Below are 27,961 nucleotides of genomic sequence, written 5' to 3' on the forward strand. Positions count from 1 at the left end.
CACATTTTCATTTACTCATTCATTAAAAAATAACAATAGTGGCTGGCCTGCTGGTGTAGTGGTTAAGTTCACGTGTTCCACTTTGTGGCCCGGGGTTCACGGATTTGGATCCTGGACACAGATCTACACACCACTCATCAAGCCACGTTGTGGTGGCTTCCCATGTACAACAAATGGAGGAAGATTGGTACAGATGTTAGCTCAGTGACTATCTTCCTCAAGGAAAACGAGGAAGATTGGCAATAGATGTTAGCTCAGGGCCAATCTTCCTCACCAAAAAAAATTTAATTTAATTTAAAAATAATAACAAACTCATTACAACGTTCACATGTAACATGTATGAAAATATACTATATTTTACAGAATGAAGAAATAATGAGAAGAGTGGCATTGTTTTGTATATTCACAAATCTCTTTAATGTCTGGCTTAATCAAGACAGCTGGATTCTCGGATCTGCTTCTGCATTCAGTGTGGTACAATATCTTGTTCTGGTTAAAATGTATAAAGAAAATCTGCCTTGCACAGATATGTAGTTGGAAAAGGAAGAAGTACTTTAACAGCCTTCTCAGATAACCATGCATATTCTCTGGTACTTCACCAAAACTTGACAAGTGGTAAAGTGTGGCTGCAAAGCAAAATCTGTAAACCCCGTCAATGAACTTTTCTACTCTGTCACATTAAAACCCACCGGTCTGTCTTGCACTTTGAATGGATCTTTTCCACATGCATGATATTATGACATTCATTGTTCACTTGAAAACGATTGCCTCACTGACTCATGTAGATCTTCCAAATATTGATGGATTTCCCTAGACAGCATCCGCAATTCAAAATCATTAGTACCACCACAGTTCTCATCAGAGATGTTTCATGGGAAGATGTCAAGCTCACCATAGCAGATAGTTTTCCAAACCTGATTTCACTTAGCTTGAATTTTATCATTGGCAACAAATACTGCCAGTTGCTTTCCTTAAAGTGACAGGCTCACCTAGTCCATTTTTTGGAAAACATCCGCCACAGGCCCAAATCTCAATAACCAGGGTTTGTCAGTTGTTCTTTCATGAAAAAAGCAATGAGTAATTCAGCTCACAATTCAAACAATCACACATGTGCTTTTGCTTGACGTTGCCTTCAACCCTGTGCTTTCGGATGCAGCCAAAGTGCTTTATATGCACTTCCCACTTTTTTTACACAGATTATTATAAAGACACGTACTCAAGGGTCTAGACTTCATAAAGTTAATCATTTTACTGCCTCATTAAGGACGTTCTTAAGAAGTGAAACTGGCGTGTGTTTTAACGAGGGTGTGTGCTAGTGGAGAAGATGATGACTCCTTGTACACACCAGCGCTACTTTTTGGATTTGTACTAAGATGCCAGCAGTTTACCCACTACCAGTGCAAATGTCAACAGGATGAAAAATACAAACATGTCCCAGAGTTATTAGGAAAATAGTTTTGACCTCGAGGACCCCATGAAAGAGTCTGGGGGACCCCCAACAGTCTGCAGACCACACTTGGAGACCTGCTAAGCTAAGGATGTGAGGCAGTTTCCATACCTCCAGAAACTCCCAATCCGGCTGAGAAGATAGACCACAAACAGACACAATTACTACACGATATGATGAGGGCCAGGCTGGAGGCACGGCAGAGAGAGCAACTTGCTTCGCACTGTGGAAACTGGCAAAGGTTTTGCAGTGTAGGGAACTTTTGAAATGGGTCTTGAGAGCTGAGTAGGAGTTCATCCAGAAAGAGAAGGTAGATCTTCATATTCTCAGTTTCAGAAGGACAGGTCCTAGGAAGGCAAGGCTTTTGGAAACAAGTAAAAAAAAGAAAAGAAACAGGAGAATTCATATTTTTAATAAGTAATAATATTGGCCACCATCATGGAACACCTACAATGTATCTCACTCTGTATATACATTATCATATTCAGTTCTCTCCAGAAGCCTAGGAAATGCATGTAAGTATGCTCTTTGTTCAGAAAAGTTGAATAACCTCCTCAAGGACGCAGAACAAATTCATGGGGAAAATCAAGATTGAAATCAGAACTGCCTGTCTCCAAAGGTCACTTTCCTTCTTCCCACTTCCTTTCCTAAGCCAAGCGAAAGAGCAGAGTCCTGGGCCATCACGGCTCCAACCTTCAGTTGTTCCCTACAGTTGACCAAAAAAGATCCAGTCCCTTCTACACGGCATTCAAGCCTTCCCAACTCAGCCCCACCTCCCCTTTCTAGCCAGACCTTCTACGAACACCGGTCCTGGCACCCTGGGATTCTTTCCTTTTGTCCAGACTTGCTTCCGGCCCTTTGTGTGAGCAATGACCTCTGCCTGGTCACGCCCCCTTTCTCCTTCCATCTGGATCTACTGTTGGAACCTGCCAACCTCTCCAGGCTCAGACAAGCCCTCCTTTCAGATCCTCTGCGCCCCTTATTTGTGTTGATGTCATGCGTCATGGTCTGCCTACAGCTAGTGACGAATTTATGCATTTATGCACTCCTCAAAATAACAACTGGACTGTAGGCTCTTCGATGGCTGGGACCACATTGCCCTAAGAATATTATCTCCTGGTTCTTGCAATGGCTCTTCGAGCCTCAGTTTCCCCCTCTATAACATGGGGATGCCAGCACCCTACCTCACAGGGTTGTGGTGAGGAGTAAATGCATTCACGCGTGTCAAGTGCTTAGAAAACTGCCTGGCACGTGGTCAGCGCTCAGTTGGTGCAAGCTGCTTTTGTTGTTTTTACAGTGATAACAATTACTGCTGTTGAACGTCATTAAAGGGGAGGAGGCGAGCGCATTCCTGCCCCATATCAGCTTCGTGGCCCTTATTATTTCTCATAATAAGGGCAGGCTCTGTCTGTGCCATGCATTCGAAGTCAGCCTAGAAGCAGGAAAATATGTCCAGATAGGTATTCCTTTGGTTTTCCTGCAAGCAGTTCCATTGCTGGGGGCTTATTCCGGTTGGGTCCCTCTGTGCTGTTCCTCCCGCCTGCCAAACCCCCATGGACCTGAGAAGTGGGGAAACAGCTGAAGCGGGCCCTACAGCTGAGGCCCAGGGAAGGCCGGGGCACTCAGAGCCCTCACTGAGATGCAGCAGGGTTGACCTCTCCTTCCTCTTTCAGTTCCACCCAACCACCCTCTGTGGGCTCCTTGGGTGAGGCATTCAATCCTGCGGGCACCTGAAAACAGAGAGAGAATCGGTGCGTTAAACTTTGATCTCCGCTGCTGTCACTCTAACAAGCAGGCACGGAGCGTGCTCCTGTCCCCGGGCTCCTGAAGCGGGCTGGCGGGGTGTTGTGAGCGTGCTGGGATTGTCTTTAAGGTTAGCAGACAGAGGGCCCCAGAATGCCAGCTGCCCCGGGTTTGGTTACTCTCTTCTTGATACGTGATGAGCTCTTGGCGATGTGTGAATTCTGAGGGAGGCAGGATGTTGTGTGCAAGCCTCAAAGGGCAACTCGAGAAAATCAGTCATCCTGGGGCTCCAGGGTCCTGTTCCAAACCCGCTTCCTGCCTGCAGAGACCTTTATGAGAGATGGGGAAAGACTCCTTGTCAAGAGTTCTAGAGATGACTCATCTCTTTCAACTTGTTTCACCATCTTTCTAAGGTTCTGCCTGATGCCACCAAGAGGTACAATTTCTGCGGCCTTGGCTCGGCCGTGGTCACCATGATGGTGATGCCATCCACCGGGTGCAACACTTCGCATGCGTTGTCTAACTTCATGCCAAGCACAGCCCTCTGGATATCTCTGTTTTACAGACGAGGAGACTGTAGCTTCAAGAGGATAAGTCACTGGTCCACAAGCCACGTCTCCTGGAACCAGGAACCAGGAACCAGGAACCAGGAATGGAAGCGGGCAGCAAGCCCAGCACGATCAGCTCCCACAGTGGGAGCGCTTTCCCTCTCCACCTCCCTGGCCTCTTTGCCCTCGTGTTAGCTGAAATGAACTGGGGAAAAGTTGGAACTAGTGTTTTGGGGGAGTGTCTACCTGCCCCAGTCCTTCTACCCAGACACTGTTTTATTTCATCCTGAAAACAGCCCTGCAAGGTCGGCATTCTCACCCGCAGTTTACGAGAGAGGATTCGGAGGCTCCCCCTGCCCACTGACTTGCCCACTCACAAGCCTTGGGCAGAGCAGGACCCAGACATCGGCCAGCGCGAGCTCTGAGCCCGGGCCCCCACGCTCACTGCTTCGTTGTGCTGGAACGTCTGGTTCTCCTGGGAGGGCCAAAGGAAACTCCCGTATGACAAGCACAGTGACAAGGCTGGTACTTCCAGTGAGAGGAAAGAGGAGAGAGAAGGTCTGATACCAAAAGGTTTGTGGGAAGGGGCTGCCATGAGAGGGAGAGGTGGGAAAACAAGAAGGCAGGTCTTGGGGCCAGCTCCGTGGCCGAGTGGTTAAGTTCGCGCGCTCCACTGCCGCGGCCCAGGGTTCGGATCCTGGGCGCGGACATGGCACCACTCGTCAGGCCACGTTGAGGCGGCGTCCCACATCCCACAACTAGAAGGACGTGCAACTAAGATATACAACTGTGTACAGGGAGGGTTTGGGGAGATAAAGCAGAAAAAAAAAAAAAAAAGATTGGCAACAGTTGTTAGCCCAGGTGCCAATCTTTGGGGAAAAAAAAAAAAAAGAAGGCAGGTATCCACTAGCACAGAAACAGAATTAGGCAAGAGACGGGGTGGTCCTATGACCACGCCCATTCTCCAACCATCAGGATCAGGAGCGCCCTGCCCTCCAATTCCAGATCTTTCCAAGCTTCAGGACTCAGTTTAATCACCGCACTGTCTATGGAGCCTCTCTCCAGCCCACGCTGACCCCAGACTCTGCCAGCACTTGGAGTTTGTGCCTCTCTAGCTCGCCTTCAATTACATACAGCCGCGAACTATGCTCCATCTTGAGGGTCTTAGGATAGAAAGCTCCATCAGATAAGAGGTTCTCATTGAAATAGGAAGCTGCCAAGAGGGAGGATATTGTCCTATTCATTCCTTTTTTATTCCTCACAGAAGCCAGAAGACTGGCAAAAATAAATACCTGTGCAAATAAATACACGTGGTATTGTATCATTCCCATTTTATAGAGAAAAACGGAGGAACTCCTATAGATTAGGTCAGCAGCTCCAAGGTTATCTGATTTTCCTCTAACATTAAATCTCCTGATGGCTACTGCACCCCAAATCAAAGCCAAATAAAGGTGATTGATTTAAGAAGGACGAGAGGGTAGAGAAGGAGAAGGGAGTAGTGGAGAAGAGGTGGGAAGAAGGGGAGAGGACGAGGAGCGGAGCGGGGAGGAGATGAGGAGGGATGGGGAGAGGAGGAGGGGGCAGGAGGTGATAAGGGGGGAGAGAAGGGGGAGGAGATGAAGAGACAGAGGAGGAGTGGGGAGAAGCAGCACTGAGGGGTGGGAGGAGGAGGGGGAGGAGATGATAAGGGGTGGGAAGAGGAGGGGGGGAGATGAAGAGACAGAGGAGGAGTGGGGAGAAGTAGCAATGAGGGGGTGGGAGGAGGAGGGAGAGGAGATGATAAGGGGTGGGAAGAGGAGGGGGGGAGATGAAGAGACAGAGGAGGAGTGGGGAGAAGTAGCAATGAGGGGGTGGGAGGAGGAAGGGGAGGAGATGATAAGGGGTGGGAAGAGGAGGGGGGGAGATGAAGAGACAGAGGAGGAGTGGGGAGAAGTAGCAATGAGGGGGTGGGAGGAGGAAGGGGAGGAGATGATAAGGGGTGGGAAGAGGAGGGGGGGAGATGAAGAGACAGAGGAGGAGTGGGGAGAAGTAGCAATGAGGGGGTGGGAGGAGGAGGGGGAGGAGATGATAAGGGGTGGGAAGGGGGGGAGAATTTTGCTCTGGAATAGGACACAGAGCTTAAAACTATAATGGGTACAAAATCAGATTGGAGACAGAAATAGCACTCTTTTCTCAAGCATGAATTCTATTTTGCTTAATCTAAAAAGAGATTTTTCTGCCACGCAAACCTCCCCTTCTGTGCCTGCTTCACCAAGATGTAGGATAATTCACTTCGCCAAGTGTGAAATCCTAACCCACCGTACAATGAACCACATTGGGGACATTGTCAGGTTAATCTCAACACAAATCTGGCAACAAGGTCAAATTTTGAAGCAAAACCAAACAGACAAGCAGGACTTTGCAGCCTGGCCATCCCTCACGTGGCGCAGCATGAGCAGTCACCATGAGGGTGCGCCAAGCAGGCAGGCGGGAGTGCTCGCTTCCAGCTAACAGTTAACATCCCGGGGACCCCCGTGCCCACCACAGTGCCTGACACGGGAGATGCTCCTCAAACGTGTCACCTGTTCGAATCTCTGAGTTTACAAACACAGAGACTATCAAATTTAATGACTTCATTAACATCAGGATTCACCAGCTAATCTCAATACTGGCCAGATTTCAGACTCTCTTTACATGGTTTTCACTTTATTTTGGCATGTATTATTGATAAGGAAACCCAGGGAGGATACAGGCATTCTGGGTATTTATATGTGACTAGGACCTCACCTGTGTCACTCATACCTGCACTGTCAGACCAGGTTTGACCTAACGCGGGTCTGTAACTGCATGTCCTGTTCTTGCCTTCTCTCACTTATCACGGTTCAGACTTACATATTCTGTAAGTTTTGCGTGTGTTCACCCCTCCAAAAATACTGATGTCTATGAGGACCAGAATCATTTCTGTTTTGTTCACCACACAGTTCCCAGTATACAGTATTAAGCTGGCACTAATACAATGCACAGCACATGGTAGGTGCTTTGCAAACGTTTACCGAATGAATGCATGAATGAATGAATGGGGCTGGATTAAATGTCTCATAGCTTCTTAGCTCCTTGCTGAGACAGGATGGCTCTCAGGCTCCACATCACCAGAGGGCCCTTGGCTGCCCGACCGCAAATGGGCAGCACTTTGAGAACTGGTTGGTCGTGCCAATATGGTGTTAGGACCCCAGATCCGACCTCCAAGGTGGCTGCAGCTCCTCTGCTTGGCACAGCTGGGACCAGGAGAGGCTCGGTCACGGAGGTGAGCTCAGCCCAGGGGCCTGGAGGACGGGCCCACCGTGGAGCTTACTTGACCACTGCCCCGATCAGGGCCCCCATGGGAAGGGCATCTCCATCTCTGGCAGGCCCTTGGCAGCCAGCACTGGCATGTGCTCCACACACGGAGGGCAGCAGGAGAGCCTGGCAGCAGGCAGGAAAGTATATCATGACCCCCCGAGGTGTGACTCCAAGGTCAGGGAGACATGCACTTTCGAGAAGGTGGGCCATACACAATAACGCTGAGCCTGGTGGAGCTATGTGTCTGTTCTGAGCCCTCCCTTTAATGCAGGTGCAGCAGGTGCAGGGCAGAGAGGGGGCGGGAGTGAGCCTCTAGGGAGACAGGAGGGAAAGCACGCCACCCCCCCGCACATGGTCTGGACTCGGGACCCAGCCCCAAACCTCTGGGCAGACTGCCTGTGAAATGACTTCTCCAGCAGCTTCCCAGAACCCTCAGGATGTAGCCCAACCCCTCTCCTCAGGCCCACCCAACCCCTGCCTGCTGCTCCCTCAGTCGCAGCCACGCTAGCCCCCCAGCCAGCCTTGTTCCCACCTCCAAGCCTTTGGACACTGCTTCCTCCCCTGGGACCCGCAGGTCTGAGGGTGGCTGGCTCCTTCTTATTGTTTAGGTCTCAGCTCAAATGCCACCTCCCAAAAGGGGCCCCCTGACCACTGCATCTCTGGACCCAGAATGATCCTCATCTTGACTTCACTTGTTTGTTTCTCGCTTGCTTGTAAGCTCCAAGAACTGAGGCCAGGCCACCTTTTACTTACTCTTTCAGCCCAAATCCCAGCACAGGGCAGCACACAGAATGTACTCACTAAATATTTATGGGGATAAGTGAGTGATGGGGCGACTGAATGCGCATGCTCAGTTACATGGCGAGGACTGGGACAGCTTCCAGGGCCCATTCAGTGCCAGGCCTGTCCAGGAAGGAGACTGATCCTGAGATCCACGGGACAGTGAGGCAAAGGCTCTGAGGAAGAGCCTCCGTGCCCAGTCAGGACGGGCTCTGGGTCCGGGGGTCCTGGTAGTTTTTGTTTTTACTGAGCACTGATTGTACGGCAAGCACTTGACATGCAAGCCTTTGTTTAATTGACTGCCTCCTTCTGAGTGGTCCACGGCAATTCCCATTTCATAGATAAAGAGACAGATTAGGGAGAGGAAGCAACATGTTCCAGGTCCCTGGCCGTGAAGTCACAGACCTCATTCAGCCCGCCCCTGGAGACCCAGTGCTCAGGGTCTCTCTCCTGCTTGCCTGCACACCTCCACGCCAGTTTGTCAGTCTGGCCCAGAGGGGACCATGCGGGAAAAGAGCTCTCTGGATGCAGCTGCTCCTATTCCTTCATCCACAAGTGTCTCCCAGGCCCTTGCTCTGTGTGGGCCCCAAGGCCAAGGGCTGGGGACACAGAGCAGTGAGGCTGAGCCCCACCCTCCTGCAGCTCAGGGACACCCATGTCACAGTGAGCCATACCACAGTGGTCTTCTATAAGGTTTTTTTCTTAATTAAGGGTAATTAAAATTCCTTGGATTTTGAGGACTTCTTAAAATTCCCTGGAGGGGGCGGGCAGCGGTGATAGCTCGTAGAGTTAGCACTGGTGTCCGAATTCGGGGGAGACGCTTGAGCTGGGGGAGGAGGGCTTGGCCAGACCGCGAACTGGCTAGGCGGGCTGGCCTCCCAGGGCTTGCCCCAGTTTGGAGCTATTTCCTCCCCAAATTCCTACTCCCCAGCCCTCCAGCCCTGAGCTCTGGACCCAGGCCGCGGCCCAGCGGGCACTGGGGTGGGGAAATGTGTGCTGCTCAGCATTTTGTAGCAGGTCTCGGAGTACGCGCCCCAGGACCTCTGCTGAGACACAGGAATCTTTCCGTTTGAAGCCCAGAGTTCATTCTTCCTCTCACTCTTCCTTTAATTCATTCATTTCTGGCAAACCGTGCCTTCTCTCCTCCTCCCGCCACGAAGCCCACTGGCATCCCTGAAGCCTTTCAGCCCACTGCAGGCACAGCCGGGACTCCCTCTTCCAGGTTTCTCTATCGAATCGCTGACAAGGACAAAGCCATTAGGAGCAAGATTCGGAAACTAGCTTTTTAATTTCATGGCTGGAGGTTGTCAGGACAGTGCAGAGAAAATTGCCAACGATTCGGAGAGCGGCCCATGAATCTGGGGCAGAGCAGGCGAGAACAAGGGAGCACTTCAGCTGGGGGGAGCGGGGGCTGGCAGCCACTTGGACGAGAAAGTTCTCTCCTCCAAATTTCTTTGATTCAGATCCCGTGTCAGTTTAAAAAGATCGATTCAGCAATTTTTCACCCTTCCTCAACAAAGTGGTTTCGATGGCTGAGAAAGAAAAGGAGAAGGGGTGCACCAGGCATGCTTCTCGAGGGGGATCTATGAGGGTCGTGAATTTGAGGGAGAATTGTACTTCCAAATCATGTTTGCCAAGCTGGATTACAGTACAAGTATTCCTCCAGATTAAGACACGCGGTCAGAGTGAAAAGATCTGCATCCTAACCCCAAGCTCAGCCACAGAGTTGCTGTGTGGCTGGGGGTTAGGGGCTCTCCCTCTCTGAACTCTGCAAATTGAGAGGGTTGAATAAAGCAATCCCTAATATCCTTTCCAACCTCTGTGTTTCTTCGCTTTCACCAAGCCCATCGGGAATCTTATCATTACCTTAAACTGGGCTCTCTGGTCTCTTGGGCAGAACGTAGATGGGTCTGAATTGAGAGGACTGGTCTGTGATCCCCAAGGAGCTGAGCAATAGAATGGCATCAGGAAGGGCACTTTGCCCTGTCACACCAACCAAGACGCGCCAGCCGGATATATTCAGGCAAGTTAACACTTACAATAATAATGTAGTAAACTTGCCCTAGGGTTTTGTTTTATGGTTTCCAGAACTCTCTCAAATACAGTTCTTACAACCACCCTATAAGTGAGGTCCTATTTGCCCATTCCCCAAAGAGAGTGAGGTTCACATATCTAAAGGCTGACCGAGGCTGACCAGCAGCCCCTGCCCAGCACCCTTGGCTTGCTCGGGCTAAGACAGACAAGGGTTGCTCCTGCAGCAGCAGCTCACGAAGGGGGAGAGAAGTCAGGTGCACCTTGTCAGTTCCCTCCCTCCCGCCTCCCTTGCAGCCTCACATTGTCCCTTAATTGGCTGTATCAGTCCAAGGCTCTTAGTCTCAAGCAATGTAAATAGACTCTGGGTGATTCAAGCTGAAAGGGATACTGGGCAGCTCACAGAACAGACAGGAAGGCTGGAGATCTGGCTGAGTGAGCAGGTAAGAGAAAAGGGAGGTCACACAGCCAGACTCATAGCACAAACTCTTGGTTCAGAACCAGCCCAGCAATGCCCCTGCTACAGCTGCTACAAATGCAGAAGCCCTGGTACCACAGCCATCCCCCCACTATCTCTGCTGGCTGCGGTCCTGCGACTGAACCTGAGCTGCAAGGGAAGCTGGGAAAGTGGGCATATGGCACTTTCACTCTCTCCAGGAAGGCCTGGCCTCCCAACAAGTCTCAGAGGGTGCAGGATACCCCCAAACAGGAAGGGCATTGAGATGCTAGGCAACCAAGTAGATGGTAAACATATCTCAGTCAGGTCAGGTTAGGTAACGCTGTAGGAGCAAAAAACTCCTAAGTCGGGGTGACTCAAAAACACAAAAATGTATTTCTTGTTCACTTCACCTGTCCATCAGGGGTCAGCTGGGGCCTCTGCTCCAACTCACTTAACGCAGAGCTCAGGCTGATGGAGCATCCACCATCTCAAATATTGCCCACTGTCACCATGGCAGAGGGGAAGAAAGATCTAGAGCAATGAAAGGCTCTAGTCCAGAAGTGACACATGTCACTTCTACTCATGGCTCATTAGCTGGAACTAGTCACATGGCTCTTCCGTGGGGCCAGCAGGTGCAATCCTGCCTTGCGTCTAGAAGCCGGAGAGCTGGGAATATGTGGTGAATAGCCTTAATGATGCCCACAGTCTACTGCATGGAGCCTGCCAACCAGAGCCCTCCTGGGGAGGAAGCAGAAGAAGAAGGCACTGAAACGGGGGCAAGGGACCTGAGTTTTATTCTGGGTTGTGCTGCTGGGACCTGTACATTCCTCTAGCACCCCTGGGGGCTGAAGGAAACCCCCATTTTGGGATGTGGTCACAGAAGGCAGTCCACTCAAACTGCAAGTGGCAGCGGCAAATGTCTGGAGCGCAGCCCGCTAACGAAGCACTGGAGGGGCCACGAGTGATGAGAGCCAGGAGCTGAGCCCGGCCTCCTGAGGCTCAGGCAGGCAGGCAGCCTTGTCTCTGCCCACAGGCTCCACAGCCACAGCACTGTCTCCCCAGAAACACAGGCACCTCTCAGTAACCCTAGGCTCCCTCTGGAAATCACCCCTCTACTTGTAAGCAGCTGATGGGCAGCAGGAGCTGGGATGCCTGGTGTGTCCACAGGCCTCTTGGGCCCATACTCTGCCTCAGCTGCAGAGAAGTGACAGGCCAGGCCGAGTCCCAGGAAAATGCAGAGAAGCGAGGGTCTATGAGCAAGGGGTCTGCCCGCACCTCTGAGGGGCCTCACACTCCTCGGGTCTGACCGGCCCCACAGCCCTTCCTAAAGTTGTAGTGTTGACATTTCTAAAAGCAGGGAAAACAACTATCGGTACTGTGTTGCCTATTGACCAACAGACCACACATCGAAGCTTCCCTCGGCACCCAGTCCAGAGAAGAGCGCCGTTGTAACTTCTGAGGTAAGTGGGTTTCACAGACACAGAGCATTAGTCTCCTCCTAATATACATTGGCCACTTCTTCCTTAATAACATGAACCCCAGTTTTTAACTGGAGGCTGTACCAAAAAGCTCCAAGACCGTGCCCGCCCTCCAGCCTGCCAGAGACGCGGGCAGCCATCTTGGATCACAAGGAAGCGTTTTCAAGATGGCGGAAGGAGCCTGGGAGCCTGAGGGTCGTGGGACTGCCTTCCCCCACACTTTTACACGAGACAGACGAACTTTTGACTTGTGTAAGCCGCTATCATTCTGTGGTTTACAGTTACCAGCAGCAAAATGCAACTGAAAACAGCTATAGTATAGAGGCAGAAAAATAATTGTTAACCACTCCTGTCTTCAAAGGAGTGGGGGGCTCGTTAAAAGGATGACCCTCATGTTTGGATGACCTCTTCCGTGGGCCTGGAGGTGCAAAAGTAGGCCCGGAGCCGAGTTCGGAAGAAAGAGCTTGAGAGAGCTGACCCGCAGCGCATCCCACCATGAGAATTTGGCATTCCACCGGCACACCGTGAGGGTGGGAGAGAAGAGGAGACAGGGCAGGGGGAGGAGGGAGGAAATAATGAGTTGGACGAGGCTGGTGCACTCACGAGGAGAAACAGCTGACCACGAATCCCTCAGGACATGGAAAGTCCTCCAAGAACAAGAAGGTTGAAAGTACAGTTTGCTGTTTGTCTTTAATGTTGTGGAAATGTCAGTCCCTCCTTTGATACCCTCAACTTCAGTCAGTTCCGAAGAATCAAGATGCTGAGTTTCACGTGAAAATCCATAAAGTAAAATGAATACAGGAGAGGCAGGAGCTCTTAAGCAGAAGGGACCGTGGAGAATTTGCAGGAATGGTGGAGGGGTCCAGTTTGGCCTTCTGCAGGGCCTAGGATGGCCCCTGGCAAGGGGACGGGGCGGGTGGGGGAGGCCGCAGTCTTAGCTAGATCTCAGGCCGCAGGGATGCTCCAGCCAACATCTGCCGCGTGAGATAACTCTTGTAGCTTCCTCACTGGTCTCCCTGCCTCCAGCTTCTCCCAGTCCAATTGCATTGTGCTGTCCCAGAGAAAGCTTTGTCAATTTTGCATCTAATGCTGGTCCTGCCCTATTTAAAACCCTTGTCTCCACCCCAACGTCAAGTTCAACCTCTGAAATGGTAGTATATGAAGCCCCAGCCTACTTTACCAACCTCATCTCTTGCTGGTCCCCAACCCATCCCAAATACATGCTCTGCAAACCCATGAAGCTCATGGGACTTGCAACCGTTTTCAGAATATATCCACGCTCTTCAAGCCTCTGAGCCTTTGCTCAAGCTGTACCCTCTGCCTGGGACCCTGAGCCTCTCCCTTCTTTACCTACTTATCCAGGAAACATTCTTAATCACAACAGAGCTGAAATCTAGCTGGTTTAAGCAGTAAAGGTGTGCAGTAAAGGATACGATATGGCTCCCAGAATCCCTGGGAGGGCCAGAGATCCAGACTTGGAGATGACATGGATAGGAGCCACACCCAAAATCACACTACTGGACATTCCATGGAGACGCCACTGCCCCAATGCTGGGACAGACATGGCATCAGGTGCCTCTGATGCTGTCCATGCAGGCTTGGATACCCCTGTGGGACTCCACAATGGCTGGCTTCCCCAGGACTTGTTTCTTCATGTGCCTACCTGCTGCATCAGAGTGCCAGAGTGACCCCTGATGGCTGGAGTCCAGACCACATGTTGGGAAGCTGGTAGATCAAGTCTCTGGACTCTCAGGTAGAAGGGGTCTCTGCTTCTTGGCAAGACTCATAAGCTGAGGGACTGCCCAAATGCAGGAAGGGTGTTCAAAGGCACTTCCTGCAAAAAGAAGGCAAATGCCACTGCATTCATTAGGACCCCTCAAATGCTACCTTCTTTATGATGTACCCAAGGCTGCCTCAAGCAGAGTTACCTGAGCCTCCTCGGTTCCCTCTGTACCCACCTCCATCCTCAGGCACTCTACTGATGATGACCTTTCTCTAGGGTGTGAACTCCCCCAGGATAAGGGCCAAGGCAGAGTTCATACATGTATCTCACCTCTCCCCGCTGCCTCCATCTGGACCTACACCAGAATACAATACCATTATTTTTAAGTGAACAAATAAGTGTTCAGGTCCACCAGCAAGGATATGTACTGCAAGAAGGACAAGGTTTTCAGTGGGTGTCGGGGGGAGTTGTCCCCAGTGGGTAATAATAATAACTACAATATATTGAGCACTTACTATGTACTGACTTCCATGCTAGGTACTTTATAGACAATATTTTATTTATTCAGAAAAATTCCAGGAAGTAGGGACAATTTTGATCCTCTCCATTTTGTAGGTGGGGGAACTGAGGCCTGCTAGAGATGCTAAATAACTTGCCAAAGACCCTGGGCCAGCACCCTTGGGATTGAAGCCCAGGTAGTCTGGCTCCAGGGCCTGGGCTGAAAACCAAAAGGCTACACCGTAGGGTTGGCCAGAGAAGGCAATGGAAGGAAGTCAAGTGGCTGGCCCACCATCACTTCCTGTGCAAGCCCATAGGCACCTTCCAGAACCTTCCTGCCTTGGTTGTCTCAGGAAGAGGGTAAGGACACAGGATCTGGCAGCTCCCTGTTGCTCTCCATGCACCCCTGTCCTTGAGCCCAGAAGGGTATGATGTCCCAGCATAGCCTGGAATGCCCAGTAGAGCAGCCAAACTTCTCACTTTTCTCTCTAGATTAAATCAGCTTGCCTCCTTCATTAGACATCCTTTAGTAATAGTAATTTGAAACAACAATGCATTAGAAGGATGGAAGGTTACCAAGGCAACCCACAGACTGACTTCTAACCTTGGGGCCTGCTCTCAGCCCCAGCTTCCTAGTCCAGGTTAGTCATCTATTATGGCCAGCTCCCTAGATTGTACCTGACCCCTCTGCTTATTGAGTATATCCTGACATTTGGTTGAGGGCAGTATCAAAAATCTTAAATGGCCTTATCTTATAGTTAGAAGAGCAAATTTCCCATTCACTCATTCATTATTTTTTTCATTCATCCATCATATATTTACCGAGAGCCTGTATGTACCAGGCACTGTTCTAGGTGCTGGAGACACAGTGATGAAGGAAACAGGCAATCCTGCCTTCACGGAACTTAGAGGTTAGTGGGGCAGACAGAGGTTAATCAAATAACCCCCCAACCCAAATATAAATTCATGAATGCAGTATGTCCCTAAATATTTGCTAAGGACCAGGACTAATGCTAAATGGATTGTCAAAATGGCGCTTAATCCTCTCCAAGGTCCTGAAGAACTGAGGCTCAGAGAGATGATGCAACTTTTCCCAAAGTCACGCTGCCCCCAAAGTAACAGAGCTGGAATTCCAACCCAGCTCCGTCTGATCCAAAAGCCCACGCACTTGGCTGCTTCTTCCTGTTTGCCCTTGGCAACCTATGAATCTCATTTCTTTTCCAGCTCCTGCCCTTTCTCCTTTGAAATCTGATTTTGGGCTTGTAAAGTTTCCATCCTTTCCTGCCAGTCTTTGACATAAAATATTCCAGCACCTAAAATGTGCAAATTCACTGGGCTCAGGCATCTTGTTAGACAAATTTTAACACTGAGAACCAACAACGATTTTTTTCCTAAAGGATACTTGAAAATGAGATTACTACCGAGGCCAAAGTTAAAACAGTTTTCTGTGTAGACATTTCGAAAGGTCCTGGATTATTAACACAGCAATGGTGCTCTCTGGTGACCGTTCTTGTGTATTACACTTTCCTTGACTGGGGAGGAGCACATTCTGGATGTGATGGCAGCCTCCTACTGCAAGTTTGGATGAATGATCAGCCTCCCCTAGTCTTGGTCACCTTCGTTCCTCATCCCCCCACCTAACCCGATTTATATCAATTCCAGAGGCAAGGTGACAGGTTGGGGGTGCAGCATCTTCTCGCAGTTCAGAGTTCCAGCAAGCCTGACACAGGGTCCCCATGACCTACAGTGAGATTGCCGAAGGGTGACCATCTGCTGCCAATCTCTGGGATCACATAGCCATTAGGGGATGACAGAGTAATCCATCATCTCCTGCTAGAACGTTTCTTTCTTTCCTGAAGGTTGTGTCTACAAATGACCCCACACACACTCTCTCTCTGACTCTATTCCATGACTGTAGGAAACAGACAGGAACTTATACATTCCCTTTGAGTTAGGTATTGTGCTACACGCTGGAGAAACACCAATGAACAATAAATCACGGTTCCAGCTCTAAAGCTTACACTCTGGCAGAGAAACGGGTGGCCAATTAACTCATAAATTATTCACTTTAATTACAATAATTGCTACAAGAATGAGGCTCTGAGAGTTTACATCAGTGAGACAAGACCAGACTAGGTCTGAGGGTCAGAAAAGTTTTCCCTGAGGACGGAGAGAGTAAGGTGTGCTGTGCCAAAAATAAAGAGGCAAGTCAAAGTGATCAGGGAGCTTGGAGAATGAGCATGGGGCCCAGGCAGCCAGAACTGGGCTTTTTCTGGGGCTAAAGGTGCTAAGCGTGGGGTCAATTAGTAATAGACACTGAGTAATCTCGAGGATGGTGAGGTTTTAAGAGAGAAAGTTTGTTATTAACCTAACCATTGAGGAAGATTGTGCTGATGTTAAGGGATGAGTATAAACACCTGAATATTTATTCTGAGGGTTAATTTAAACTCTCTTGAATAGGAAATGTTGGAGGGGAGAGCATCCCAGATCGCTGTCTATTCTGCCTCGTCCCAGGAGCCAAGGATAGTGCAGAATTTATTATTTACATTCCCCTCCACTGTTTATGTAAGATGAGGAAATAAAAATAGCAGACACAGTTGCTAGGGTTGTGGGTAAGAGCTGAGCTAATAATGGGCAAAAGGGTGAAAGGAAGAGAGGATAGTGGTGGCAGCCATGCGGTTCCAATGGTGAACTGTGGCTACAAAAACTATCAGAATATAAAGCCTGACCTAGGGTATGATGTCAGCTAGCTCTCAGGATGTAGTACACCTTAGGTTACACATTGCAAGATTTGGATTCACTTAACCTGAGTTCAAATTCTCCTTTTGCACCTCTAGCTATGTGATCAGGGCAACAGACTCTCTGTGCCTCCATTTCTTCACCTGTAAAATAGCAATAATAATAGTATCTACTTTTTAGATTGTTTTGAAATAGTGTGTGCAAAGTGCTTATCACCATGCCCGATATATTCCAGTTACTCAATATTAGTTTATGATTATTACTATTGACTATTTAACCTGGGAGGAAATCCATGCAGCTAAGAGAATTCAGGGACACAATTTTCTTCGTCAAAATGTTCCGGTATTTTTCAATTTTCTAAAAGAAGTATGCATTGCTATTAATATCACAAGGAGGGGAAATCCCACACATTTTTTAATAATAGAAATTTGAGTAGTCCTCTGTTCCCCAATTTCCCGGATGATATTGTTCAAGGAAGCCACAGGTATGCATGTTAAAAGCACAGATTGTTAGGCCCCAACCCAGAAATACTGAATCAGAATCTTTAAGGGATAAACTTGTTCATTTATACGTTCATCAGCCCCACAGATGATTCTTATAACGGCACACTGTTCGGACGTGCTAAAACGAAGTGAGGGCTACAGAGACTGCGCGAGGAAGGCCAGCACAGATTGCAGCAATCACGAGGGCCTGGGCCTACAATTCCCACACTGCCCAGCAAACTGGCAGCAAGCGAATCCGGAGCCTACCGGGAGTTGTAGTTTCCTCGGCCGGACCTCCGCACATAAGAAAGCCGGAGATGATTGCCAAAAACTTCCCGTCCCACAATGCAAAGCTCAACGGTGACGTCATCTGGAGAGCGCCCGGGATGGAGCGGGCGGTTTCTGCCGCCTCGGCTGCTGCTGAACCTGACTTCTCCGCCACCGCCTCTGCCTCCTTTCCCTCCTCCTCCTCCCCCGCCACCTCCTCAGGTTCCTCCGCCTCCTCTACACGACCCAGGCCCTCTATCCTTGAGAAGAGGCCGTATTCGAGCTCCTTCGCGGGCCCGGGGCGCAGCCATGGCGGACGGCGGCGGTGGCGGGGGCACGGGCGCAGTGGGCGGCGGCGGAGCGGGCCAAGCCTCGGCGGGGTCGGCCACAGGCGCGACGGGGGCCGGCGGAAGCGGCGGCCCCGTCAACCCGGCCTCCCTGCCTCCCGGCGACCCGCAGCTCATCGCTCTCATCGTGGAGCAGCTCAAGAGCCGGGGCCTGTTTGACAGCTTCCGCCGGGACTGCCTGGCCGACGTGGACACCAAGGTAGCTGAGGCCACCCGAGCCGAGGGGGGTTCGGGCTGCTCGTGAGGCCGCCAGGGTTGCAGTTCTGCTTTTCCAAAGTAGAGAGAGCAACAAAAGAAACGTTAGAAACCTCGGCAGTGAGGTATTAGGCCGCTTGGGGCGGTACAGGGAGCTTTCTGAGTGACGCACCTGTGGGTTCGGCTCCCAGCCCATCCCCGTTGGCAGTGTGACTTAGCCTAGTCGCTTCTCTGAACTTGGGGGTTCAGTACTGGTTTTACAGCCTAGACCCTCTCTTTCCCAAGATGGGACTCCTTAAAGCTCCTCGGTAACAAAGCTCATTGTGTTAATAACAGTGTAGGAAGCGAGGTAAGTAAGTGAATGGCTTAGAATTTCCACCCGCTCTCTGTTCACCATTAAGGAGCTGACATTAGACAGTGAATGGTTTGAATGCACAACCATCAGCGTTTTATAGCTATTTGTTCCTTTTGCACACTTGAATTACGGTACATTGTTGTGGAACCAGCCCCCTTATTTTGTACTCCATCAAAGATGACAGGGGATTTGGTGCCTATTTTAGATCCTGATGCCATGGGTCAACACCCCAGTAAAATGCTATGCACTTTACCTACTTGCCAAGGTTGTTTGTATTCAGTGAAGTCATGTGTGTTAAGTGTCAGAGATGCAGTAGTTGCTGGTGTGTTCATTTTCTCCCTTTTCAGAAGCTTCTCTAACAAGACCTTGTGGTCATAGATTTAAGAGGTTCTGTTACTGACTGGGCTCGTCTGGGGAAGTGATTTTCTCCTCCTTGAGCCTGTCGTAGAAATCTTTTGCTTACCTCCCAGCAAGATTGTGAGCTTAAAACTAGACCTTAAAGGAAGGGAAAGACCTAGTCCATCTACTTACTGAACTTTTACTGACCTATATTGTGCCAGGCTGCATGGATACAAGAAAAGTCACTGCCCAGTCCTCAAAGCTTGTACTCTAGGGTGGAAAACTGACATGTAGACCAGATGGTGTGTATGGGAAGTGGCGTGTTATTCTCCAAGATTAAAAACCCAAGTAGAAGTGCTATCCTTGAAACAAGGTATTTAATTTTCCTTATGTAAGGATCCCAGATATGTATTGACAAGCTTTCGCCTTTCCCAGGACTCGGTGTTCTCAACTTCCATCACAAGTTCTCCACTCATATTTTTTATGTTTCATTAGGTTTTGTGTGGCTTAATCAATACAGTATGCTTGTTACTAAAAAAAAAAAAAAAAAAAATCAACATTGAGAAGCTGCTGGAGAGGGAGTTGGAGCCTTCCCCAGTTACCACCACCTTAGTTGTTCCTTCTGGTAGTTACCAGCTGGTTTTAATTTTTGGAGTGTGTTTAGGTGCATCTTAAGTCCTTTGTTGCTTTAGCCCCATGATTCTCAGTGTGATCCTTGGATCAGCAGCATCTGCATCACCTGAGGACTTGTTAGAAACGTATATTCTTAGGCCCCTTCCCACACAGCTGAAATATTTAGGGGAAAGTGTGCTGATGCTATATGTAAGTTACCTTGCAATGCATCCAAACTATAAATAAATAGAGCAAACTGATAGGTGAATGGAGAGAGAGATGGATAATACAAGAAAATGTGCACAGCAGGCACGTAGGTCCTTTCTCTTTGTGAAGTAAAGGGAATATTCTCTATTGTCAGGATCTGGTCAGGTTTGATGATGACATTTGCTGTCCTTTGTCTTTTTTCAGTAAACAGTAACATCTCCAACTGGGTGAGTTATTTTGAATAGTAGAAGGTATAGTATCGGGATGCGTGGTTACAAGTGACGAATCTAATTCTAGCTCCTTTGCACAAAAGCTCCTCTGACTTGGGGAATCCGTGGGAGGAGTGAATGAACAAACAAATGGGCAGGGATGCATTGGACCCAGGGGTACTCCACTAGGGCCATCTTTCATCTTTGTCCTTTATGACTGTTTACTGCCACTGCAGAGCAGTCAACCATTTGAAAAAGGGATCCAATCTTAAAGCTCCTTCCTCTAGAAAGGGCCTCTCAGCTGCAGTTCAGATTTCTCAGGGATCGTCTGCACTGTCTCAGCTTGGGTCAGGCACCCACCCTGTGGCACCCTGTGCCCTACCCTTGTGAAGAAAGGAAGAGGGTTGTTAGGCAGATAGTACACGAATGTCTTTGTCACTCTTCACCCATCTCCCTGCCTCCTTTGCAGGTTCAGTGGAGAGTTTGTTTGTGAGTCAGTTCTCCTGGCCTTTTTGAAGCCTCCCCTCATGGAGTTAAAGCCTCCTGATTCCTCTGTCAGTTTCATTTATCTGACTGCTGGCAAACTCCGGCCACAGTAACACTGCAGAGTAAACTAAATCTCAGTGCCCTGTAACAAGCATTTGTTCTCATGCTGCTAGGGCTGCAGGTCAGCTGCAGTTCAGCTGATCTAGGTAGGCTTCAGCTGGGTGGCTCAGCTGCAGCCTTCAGGTTGCCTGGGCCTGGGTCCAAGCTGCAGGTTGGGCTTAGGTTTGCTACAAAAGTACTCCTCCTTGGTCCCAGGCCGAAGGGGCAGGGGTAACCCAGGGCATGTGCTCGTAGAGTGCCATCAGAGCACTAGAGCCAAGCCAGACAGTACCACCACACTTAAGGTCTCTCGTCGCTAACATTCCATTGATCGGAGTAAACCAGGTTGCTGAACTCAGCATCACCGGGTCGGGAAGTCTTTGCCCACAGTGGGAGGAGGCGAGGAGCGAGGTGCTGCACAGCAGCGCTCGCTGTGCCTGGGTTTGGAGGACAGCAGCTGATAGCAGCAGCGGTTTTTGGAGGCTCGGAGCACACATTCCTTGTGTTCGTGAAGTTCCTTCTCATTTCGTTCTGCTGTTCCTGGCTGAGTCTAGAGCATCTGGGATCACTAAGTGCCTCTTGTGTTCTTTCTGGACTTCTGTTGTGCTTCCCCTCAGCCTTTCTCCGTGTTCCATAGGCCTCAGCTTCTGTCTCCATTCTTGTGATACACTGAGGTTTGGGTGGCCCTTCATTTTATGCAGAGAGCGCTCCTGAGCCTTGTTTACTGCTGAGAACACCCTGCGAGGTGAGCAGGCTAGCCATCTTTCTGTTTTATAGATGGAAATAACTGAGACTCGGAGGTTGGCTGACTGGAAAATCAGAGAACTGGTAATCCATGGAGCCGGCTAGAAACCAGTTCCTTTGATTCTGAAACAGCCTAGGTCTAATCTTGGCTTTGCCATGTGGGCAAGTGGTTGACTTTTCTAAGCCTAAATTTCTAATCTCTAAAGAAGGGGCAGGAGAAAGCTAATAGGACCTCCCGCACAGAGTTACTTGAGAAGGAAGAGGGATCATAAAGCGTCTGGCATTGTGCCCACCCCCCATAAGCGGGTGCTTGCATTAGCCATTAACTCGTGCTCTGCCGTGCTGCATGTGATCTTCATAGTCACAGTGGAGGCGTATTTGAGGACTTGAAAATCTATATTTCTGTGAAAAGCAGTGTTCTGAATAACTAATGACCAAAGCCTTGGTGCGTGTAACTTCTGACTTGCCCCTTCTTTTTAATATTTCAGCCAGCTTACCAAAACTTGAGGCAGAAAGTGGATAATTTTGTGTCAACACATCTGGACAAGCAGGAATGGAATCCTACAATGAACAAAAACCAGTTGCGCAACGGTCTGCGGCAGAGCGTGGTTCAGTAAGTAAGCAGGACGGAGAGCGCACAGGCATAATCGGGAGTGTGACGCACGAGAAGGCTGGTGCTGGTCGTTGTTGGGTCAAGGTGCATGCTACCTCCCAGGAAATGTCACATACGAGCCACAGCAGGCGCCTCCTTTATTAAGATTAAGGTTCAAGTAAGCAAGGAACTCAATTACAATTCTTGCTAGTTTATCTAGCCTACATAGGCCTCCTGTGCACATCTCGACCGGGTGCGTGGAAAGATGTTCCAAATTGAAGACCTGTTCCCTACTCTTTACAGTTTTCAGTGTAATGTGAACATACACAGGAGCTGTATGCCAGGATATCCATGGTTGGCTCTTGGGCAAGAGGCGCTGGATCTTGATTCCCACAGTGAATGTTTGTTGTACAAGTTCTTTGAGTCCGCGTGGCCCCTCGAAAGTAATGGCAGCTTTCAGGAAGGCCTGGAGTCTTACTCAGGTGTGTCCTCCACAGTGACAAACTGAACCTTAATAAGGTGCTGTTGATAGTTTATTCAGGTGACTTCTCAGTGTCACTGGGCACAAAAGTGGAGGTAGGTCATAGAATCTTGGTCCTAAGTTAAGCTTTTCCTAATCTACTCAGTCTTTTTTTTTTTCTTGTGTTTTTTTACCTTCAATACTAGTGCTTATGTTCAGGCTTTCTTGGTCTGCTGAACTCCCCTGGAATATCTAAAAGCTTGTGAAGCGTGCCTTTTTAAAATAGAAATATCAGAGAATTAGCTGAGTGAAAAAAGCCAATACCAAAAAGAAACCTGATGCGTGACTCCATTTTTATAACATTCGTGAGCTAACATAATCCAGAGATGGAGACGCGATTAGCAATTGCTGGGCTCAGGGATGGGAGGAGGGGTGAGTGTGCCTGGAAAGGGTAGCACGAGAGGTCTTGGGATGGTGCAGGTAAGTAGCTTAATTGTGGCACTGGTGACATGAGGCTACTCGTGTGATGAGGTTACACAGAGCCACCGTACAGACACAGACAGTGCAGCTATAACAGAAAGCTGTGTAAGGTCAGGATTGTCCCAGGATCGTTTTGCACTGGATCTTTTTAAACTAAGAAAGCTGAAATTTTTAAAAGCTCTCAAAGTTAGGGAAGAAACATGGTATCAAAAGATGCATGGTGCCTCATCATTCTGGAATCACTCCCCAGGGCCTTCGTTTCTCTAGGGAGCAGACTGGTGGCACAGGGCTCCTTCAGAAAGAAGGGGACAGTAGCTGTCATTTGCTGAGCAGCTGTTCCATGTCTGGCACTGGTCCTTACGTGTGTTGTTGCTCATCCTCACAAAAAGCCTGTTTTGCAGCTAAGTAACAAACTTGTGTTTACCCTACCTTTTAAAAGATAGCCCAGCATATTAAGAAAATAAATTAAAACACTGAGTATTTTGAAATATTTGGAAAGGTGCCATTAATGGTATGAAGACTATCAACATTACTTGTTAATTTTCAACTAGTGTTGATGCCATGCTAGAGGTATGCTTATGGCACTTGTTTTTACACACCTTTAATAGGAAATGTAACACGGAAGAGTGCACAGGAGTACAGTATAACAAGTAATGAGAACATCCCAGTCATCACCTCCAGCTTGAGAAATTAGAACATTACAGCCTCCCCCCCCCACCCCAGCCCTGCTTCCCTCCTTTCCCGCCTTACCTTCCTCCGCTCAGAAGTTCGCCATCCTCCCCATGTAGAATTATTTCCCTGCTTTTTTTCATAGTTTTATCATCTGTGTAAATTTTCCTGCTGTTTGACTTCATCTAGAATGTATTTAACCTGAACGTACTAATTCACGTTTAATACTGGGACATTTCTCTATGATTCATGCTAATTTTGAATTTGAGGCAAATCCTAATGAAGTTTTGAAATGAGGATTTGCTGCTTACCCCTAAGTGCTCTCAGCGGGTGAGCGAGTGGCGCACCGGCCTGGCCGTTCCGGCCCAGAGCTGTATCCTTCCCACAGTGGAAGGCTCACCAGGAAATCGGCTTTTCCTCTGGAACCCAATTGTACTAAAAGTGTTTTAACTACATGTGTGTTGGTTTCACCTTCTGTTTTAGGCTCCTGACAAGATTTCGTGTTTCCCTCAAATGCTTTTACAATCACCAGGAAAGCAAACGACTCTTTCTTGGTACTTTGTTTTCCTGATCAGGCGTTTACATCCAGTAAAGACCCCTGTGAATCTGCCTCAGGAAGCGGGGTTGTGTCATTGGAAAGCTGTTGGCCTGTCACTGAGGAGAGGTGGCTCAGCCTCCCGACGCTGCCCTCCCCGTGCTCTCGTGCTTTTGGAGGGCACGCCGTCTCGTGCAGCTCTGCCTGAAGGCGCCCTGTGCGCTGATGGCGCCGTGTTCACTTCTCGGTTTCCTGTTGGTAAGCTCCCGGTCAGCCCTGACTAGGGAGCGCTGTATTCGCTGCTCAGCCTAACCAGGTCAGGGCCCCTCTCTGGTCTCGCTTGTCACCGTGTCCGTTCACTCCATCGTTTCCTTGACTGTACCTGACACACCATGTGCCCAGGTACTGCAGGACCTATTTTTACCCAAGCAAAGGCTTGAATGGCTTAAGAACTCTCAAGTCTAATGGAAAATAAAACCTGTCCATATGCTTGAGATGGTATTTGCATATTTTAATCCTTTGAGAAGACACTTCAGTTTGAGCCTGCATGGACTATTTTCCAGACTCTTGAGTTGTGATTTGTTCCCTGTCATAAGGATCTTCCTCATTGCCCAGCCCGGAGTGGTTGAATGCAGACATTCGTAAATTTTGACTCTTTGTTGCTCTACTTCAAAAAGGATTTAAGGTATATTTTAGCCCCTTAAGAGCTTAGAACCAGTTTGTTTCTTAGCTGTTTACTTGGTGGCCTAGAGGTTCCTTAGTATGTGTCTAGGGAACAGCCGCGGCCGAGGGCCCTGTGGAGTCGGTGGTGATGCTGTAAACACTGCAGCCTGCCGCCTCTGTGCGGTGTCCCGTGGGGGAGTAGTGGCCAGGCTGCTGCTGGCCCTACTTCTCCTGCTTTTCCTTTCAGTGAGAGAGGAGACGTTGAAGGAAACGGAGTCGAGGCTGAGGCGCTGGCTCTGACAGTGCCACCAGCTTTTCAGCTCCACCTGTGTCTTCAGGTTCTTTCCTCCCACGTTGTCACTTGTGCTTTGTCTTTGGCACCGGGCGCTTAGCTCTGTTTGGTTCCTTTGTGCAAGCTTGAGGTGGTAGTGGATGAGGCTGTGTGTTGGGAATAATAGCTGCTGGTTGTGAATTGCCCCTCAAAAGTAACAATGCAATGGCTTGAACTCTGTGTGGTAAGTGGATTGCCCTCTGAAAGAATGCCCTAGAAGGGCTGTGGCTTTGACCAGCTGGACATTTATTGGGCTCTCAGATGGCACTTGTTGGGACCTGAGGCTGAAGGGTTAGAGGAAGTAAATAACGGAATGATCTGTTTGTCTCCTCAAGGTCAGGGATGTTGGAGGCTGGAGTGGACAGGATCATCTGTCAGGTGGTGGATCCCAAACTAAACCACATCTTCAGGCCACAGATAGAACGAGCAATTCATGAATTCCTGGCGGCCCAGAAAAAAGAAGCTGTGCCAGCGCCCCCTCCAGAGCCTGAAAGCCAGGACCCTCCAGCTCCATCGCAGGACGCTTCCTAAGGTCCGGTAGCCCGTCTTTTGTCCGGGAGCACTCACCTCTGGCTTAGAGATGTATAAAATGGATAGGAAAGGGGTAAGCCATTACTGGGGGTCATGTTCCTTATCTATTCAGAAAAACATGTCCGCAGATGGACTTCACCTACTGTTTGAGTCATTTTTTACTGAGAACTACTTAGTAGCGTTTCCTGTGTCAGTGAGTCTGATTTCCTGTGCCACCATAGCTAAACGTTTAAGCTGAAGAGATGCTTCCTTAGAAACCCGCTGGGATGATGGGGTGCACAAGGGAGACTCCAATGAAAGCCTTGTTTTTCTGAAATTGCTTAAATGAGTCTCCCCCCTGGATGTGAGTTAACTTGGGTTTGTACTTTAGATATAAAATCAAGCAGTGCCTTCTAAAGTGGCGTCCTATGTGGGAGTCAAAGTCTGCTTTCAGCCCTCCTGAACCTCCTCGTATTTAAAGAGGTTTGAGTTTACCACTGTCAGTTACCATGAGATTCTGTTATGAGCACTCCTTTGTTTTCATTGCACTTTAAATTTAATTTAACTTTAAAAATCACCTGTTGAAGCACAGAACAGTGCTTTTTGTAGGGTTTGGGAGCCATTGCACATATGAGCAGTGATCAGCATGGAAGCAGTGGACTCTTAGCTGTTGTTGGTAACCACTTGGGTGTGCCTCATTCCTCGTTCTACTTTGGTGTTCTCTTTATAAGATTCTTTAAGATAGCTGTTATTTTTGACAAATAAACATCAGCAAGTGAACAAAGCAAGAGCATCTGGCTCACGTAGAGCCCTGACTTAGCAGAGATTGTCTCTGTGCCTATACTGGAAGAAGACCTCGGTTCCATTATGGAGTGTAAAACACGCATTTCACGTGTTTCCTTCTAGTTTAATTGTAAATTCTTTTAGGAACATAAAATTAAATGTAGTCTCTTACCCAAAAAGTAGCATTTTGATGTGATTCTCTTTTCTTTTTAGAATATGCCTGACACATTTTGGAAGCTCTATCGAATTGATGGTGGAGAAATAGATTCGGTTACATAAGAGTACAACTTCAGAATGAAGACAGGCCAAGGTCAGCACTGACTTCAAGATTCAACCTTGACTGTGGGGCAGTGTCCAGATTGAACAGGGAGCAAGTTTGGCAGTAGGAGAGGTGACCATGTGTGCCCCCGCATTGTGCTGCCATCTGGCCAGCCTGTCCAAGGGGATGACTCCCAGTAGACACTACAGAGATATAAAGAAACACTACACCAACCTGGGGTGGTCCTGGACCTAACCTTTATACTTGAACTTTGAGACTGTGGGTGGATTTTAGGGTTTGTGCTTGGGGATAAACAAAAGCTACAATGAAGAAACATAAGCAGTCCTGAAGACGCGACCCAAGAACGACAGTCAAGGTTAGCTGGGAGGGGGTGTTTGGCAGTGCTTATTTGACACCATTTCTCAGAGTTGCAAACTGGAATGTACAAACCATTAGCATCAGATAGCTTTAAGGTGGTTGTGACCCTCTTGTACATGAATCTTGTAGAGGAGGTGACAGAACATGGGTCCCTGGATGTGTGAGCAAGTCCATATGGTAGGGATGAGGAAAAACATTCTCAGGCTCTCCCTCCAGGGCTTTTTCCTGTCCTGCAAGGGCTAGTGAGTCTTGGGTGCGTTTATTTTATTCTCAAGTTTGTGTTTTTTAGAAAAAATAAACAATGATAAATGGCTTGAGTTTTATAATAAAATCATCTGATACTCGTACTCTGAAGCCTCTACTGAATCATAGACCCCGGGGTGTGAAGGGGAACCCTTTTCCTCTGCCTGGGTGCCATTCCTGTGTACAACACATGACTAAATGGCTGTGAAGGGTTGGTAGACATACCTTGGAACTGCCCTCGCCTGAAGCTAGCAAGCGTAGCCAGGAGCGGGCAGGCAGTTCCTCTCCCCTGGACCATTGCAGGTGCTGATTATATCAGTGTTTCTCAAACTTGAATGTGTGCAAGCATCACATGGAGATCTTAGAAAAAATATATATTCTGATTCAGAAGTTCAGGGGCCCCTGAGAGTGTTGCTGATAAGCTCCAGGTGATGCTGATGCTGCTGGCCCTCGGCGATGCTTTGTAGCCAAGCCTTGGACAACATCACAGATTACTTCAAACTGAGTCTTTGGTTCTTAGTTGAGTCTACTACTGGATATTGTTAATCTAATAAATTTTAACCTATTTAGTTGGTTCCCTATTAAAATAAACCACTTCCACCTTTACCGTCAGTACCCCTACGTTAGGACTGTACTACCACAGTCAGACGTTTGGGCAGCGTGTGCCCTCTTTTCAAACCAAGCTGGCCACGTGTTTAGGGCAGGTGGCAGTCATCTGAAATGTATTCTGCTTCCCACCTCCTAATGGACACAGTTCCATTTCCAGCTGAAGTAGGTGCTGTCCTTTTCTGTTTGGGATTCAACAGCCGGAGTCCTCGGCCTGGAGAAGGGCTCCTCTAGGCGTGTACTCAGCTAAGAGGTGAGCATGGAATGAGCAGTGTGTCCAGTCCTATGCACAGACGCTCAGGCTACCTGCCATCCGCGTTCTAGACCGTGAGCCCTCAGTGGGGGGCTGCTGCCCTGTGAGGGGTC

The 27,961-nt window shown here is 48.9% G+C and overlaps 1 protein-coding gene and 1 long non-coding RNA gene across 4 annotated transcripts; one reads left to right on the forward strand and one right to left on the reverse strand.

Annotated features, from left to right (window-relative positions):
- Window positions 1–17,847, reverse strand: LOC111767725 (uncharacterized). Of its 2 annotated transcripts, none has more exons than XR_002799522.2 (3): window positions 17,494–17,847; window positions 13,448–13,618; window positions 1–1,808 (listed from the first exon to the last, which is right to left on the reverse strand). It is a non-coding gene; the product is annotated as an uncharacterized lncRNA (long non-coding RNA). The 2 variants fall into 2 exon arrangements; XR_002799520.2 differs by lacking the exon at window positions 1–1,808 and adding an exon at window positions 9,106–12,835 and having other exon boundaries at window positions 17,494–17,591.
- BOD1 (biorientation of chromosomes in cell division 1) lies at window positions 17,611–27,093 on the forward strand. Of its 2 annotated transcripts, none has more exons than XM_014730353.3 (4): window positions 17,611–18,039; window positions 21,575–21,699; window positions 25,152–25,348; window positions 26,323–27,093. In XM_014730353.3, the coding sequence occupies exons 1-3, from the start codon at window positions 17,803–17,805 to the stop codon at window positions 25,345–25,347; spliced, it is 558 nt and encodes a 185-aa protein (XP_014585839.2). In that variant the 5' UTR covers window positions 17,611–17,802; the 3' UTR covers window position 25,348; window positions 26,323–27,093. The 2 variants fall into 2 exon arrangements, with proteins under 2 accessions (XP_014585839.2, XP_023472988.1); XM_023617220.2 differs by having other exon boundaries at window positions 17,615–18,039; window positions 25,152–25,420.
- Window positions 27,094–27,961: the final 868 nt, after the last annotated feature.

The sequence above is a fragment of the Equus caballus genome, chromosome 14 (assembly GCF_041296265.1).
Source record: "Equus caballus isolate H_3958 breed thoroughbred chromosome 14, TB-T2T, whole genome shotgun sequence".
Taxonomy (NCBI): domain Eukaryota; kingdom Metazoa; phylum Chordata; class Mammalia; order Perissodactyla; family Equidae; genus Equus; species Equus caballus.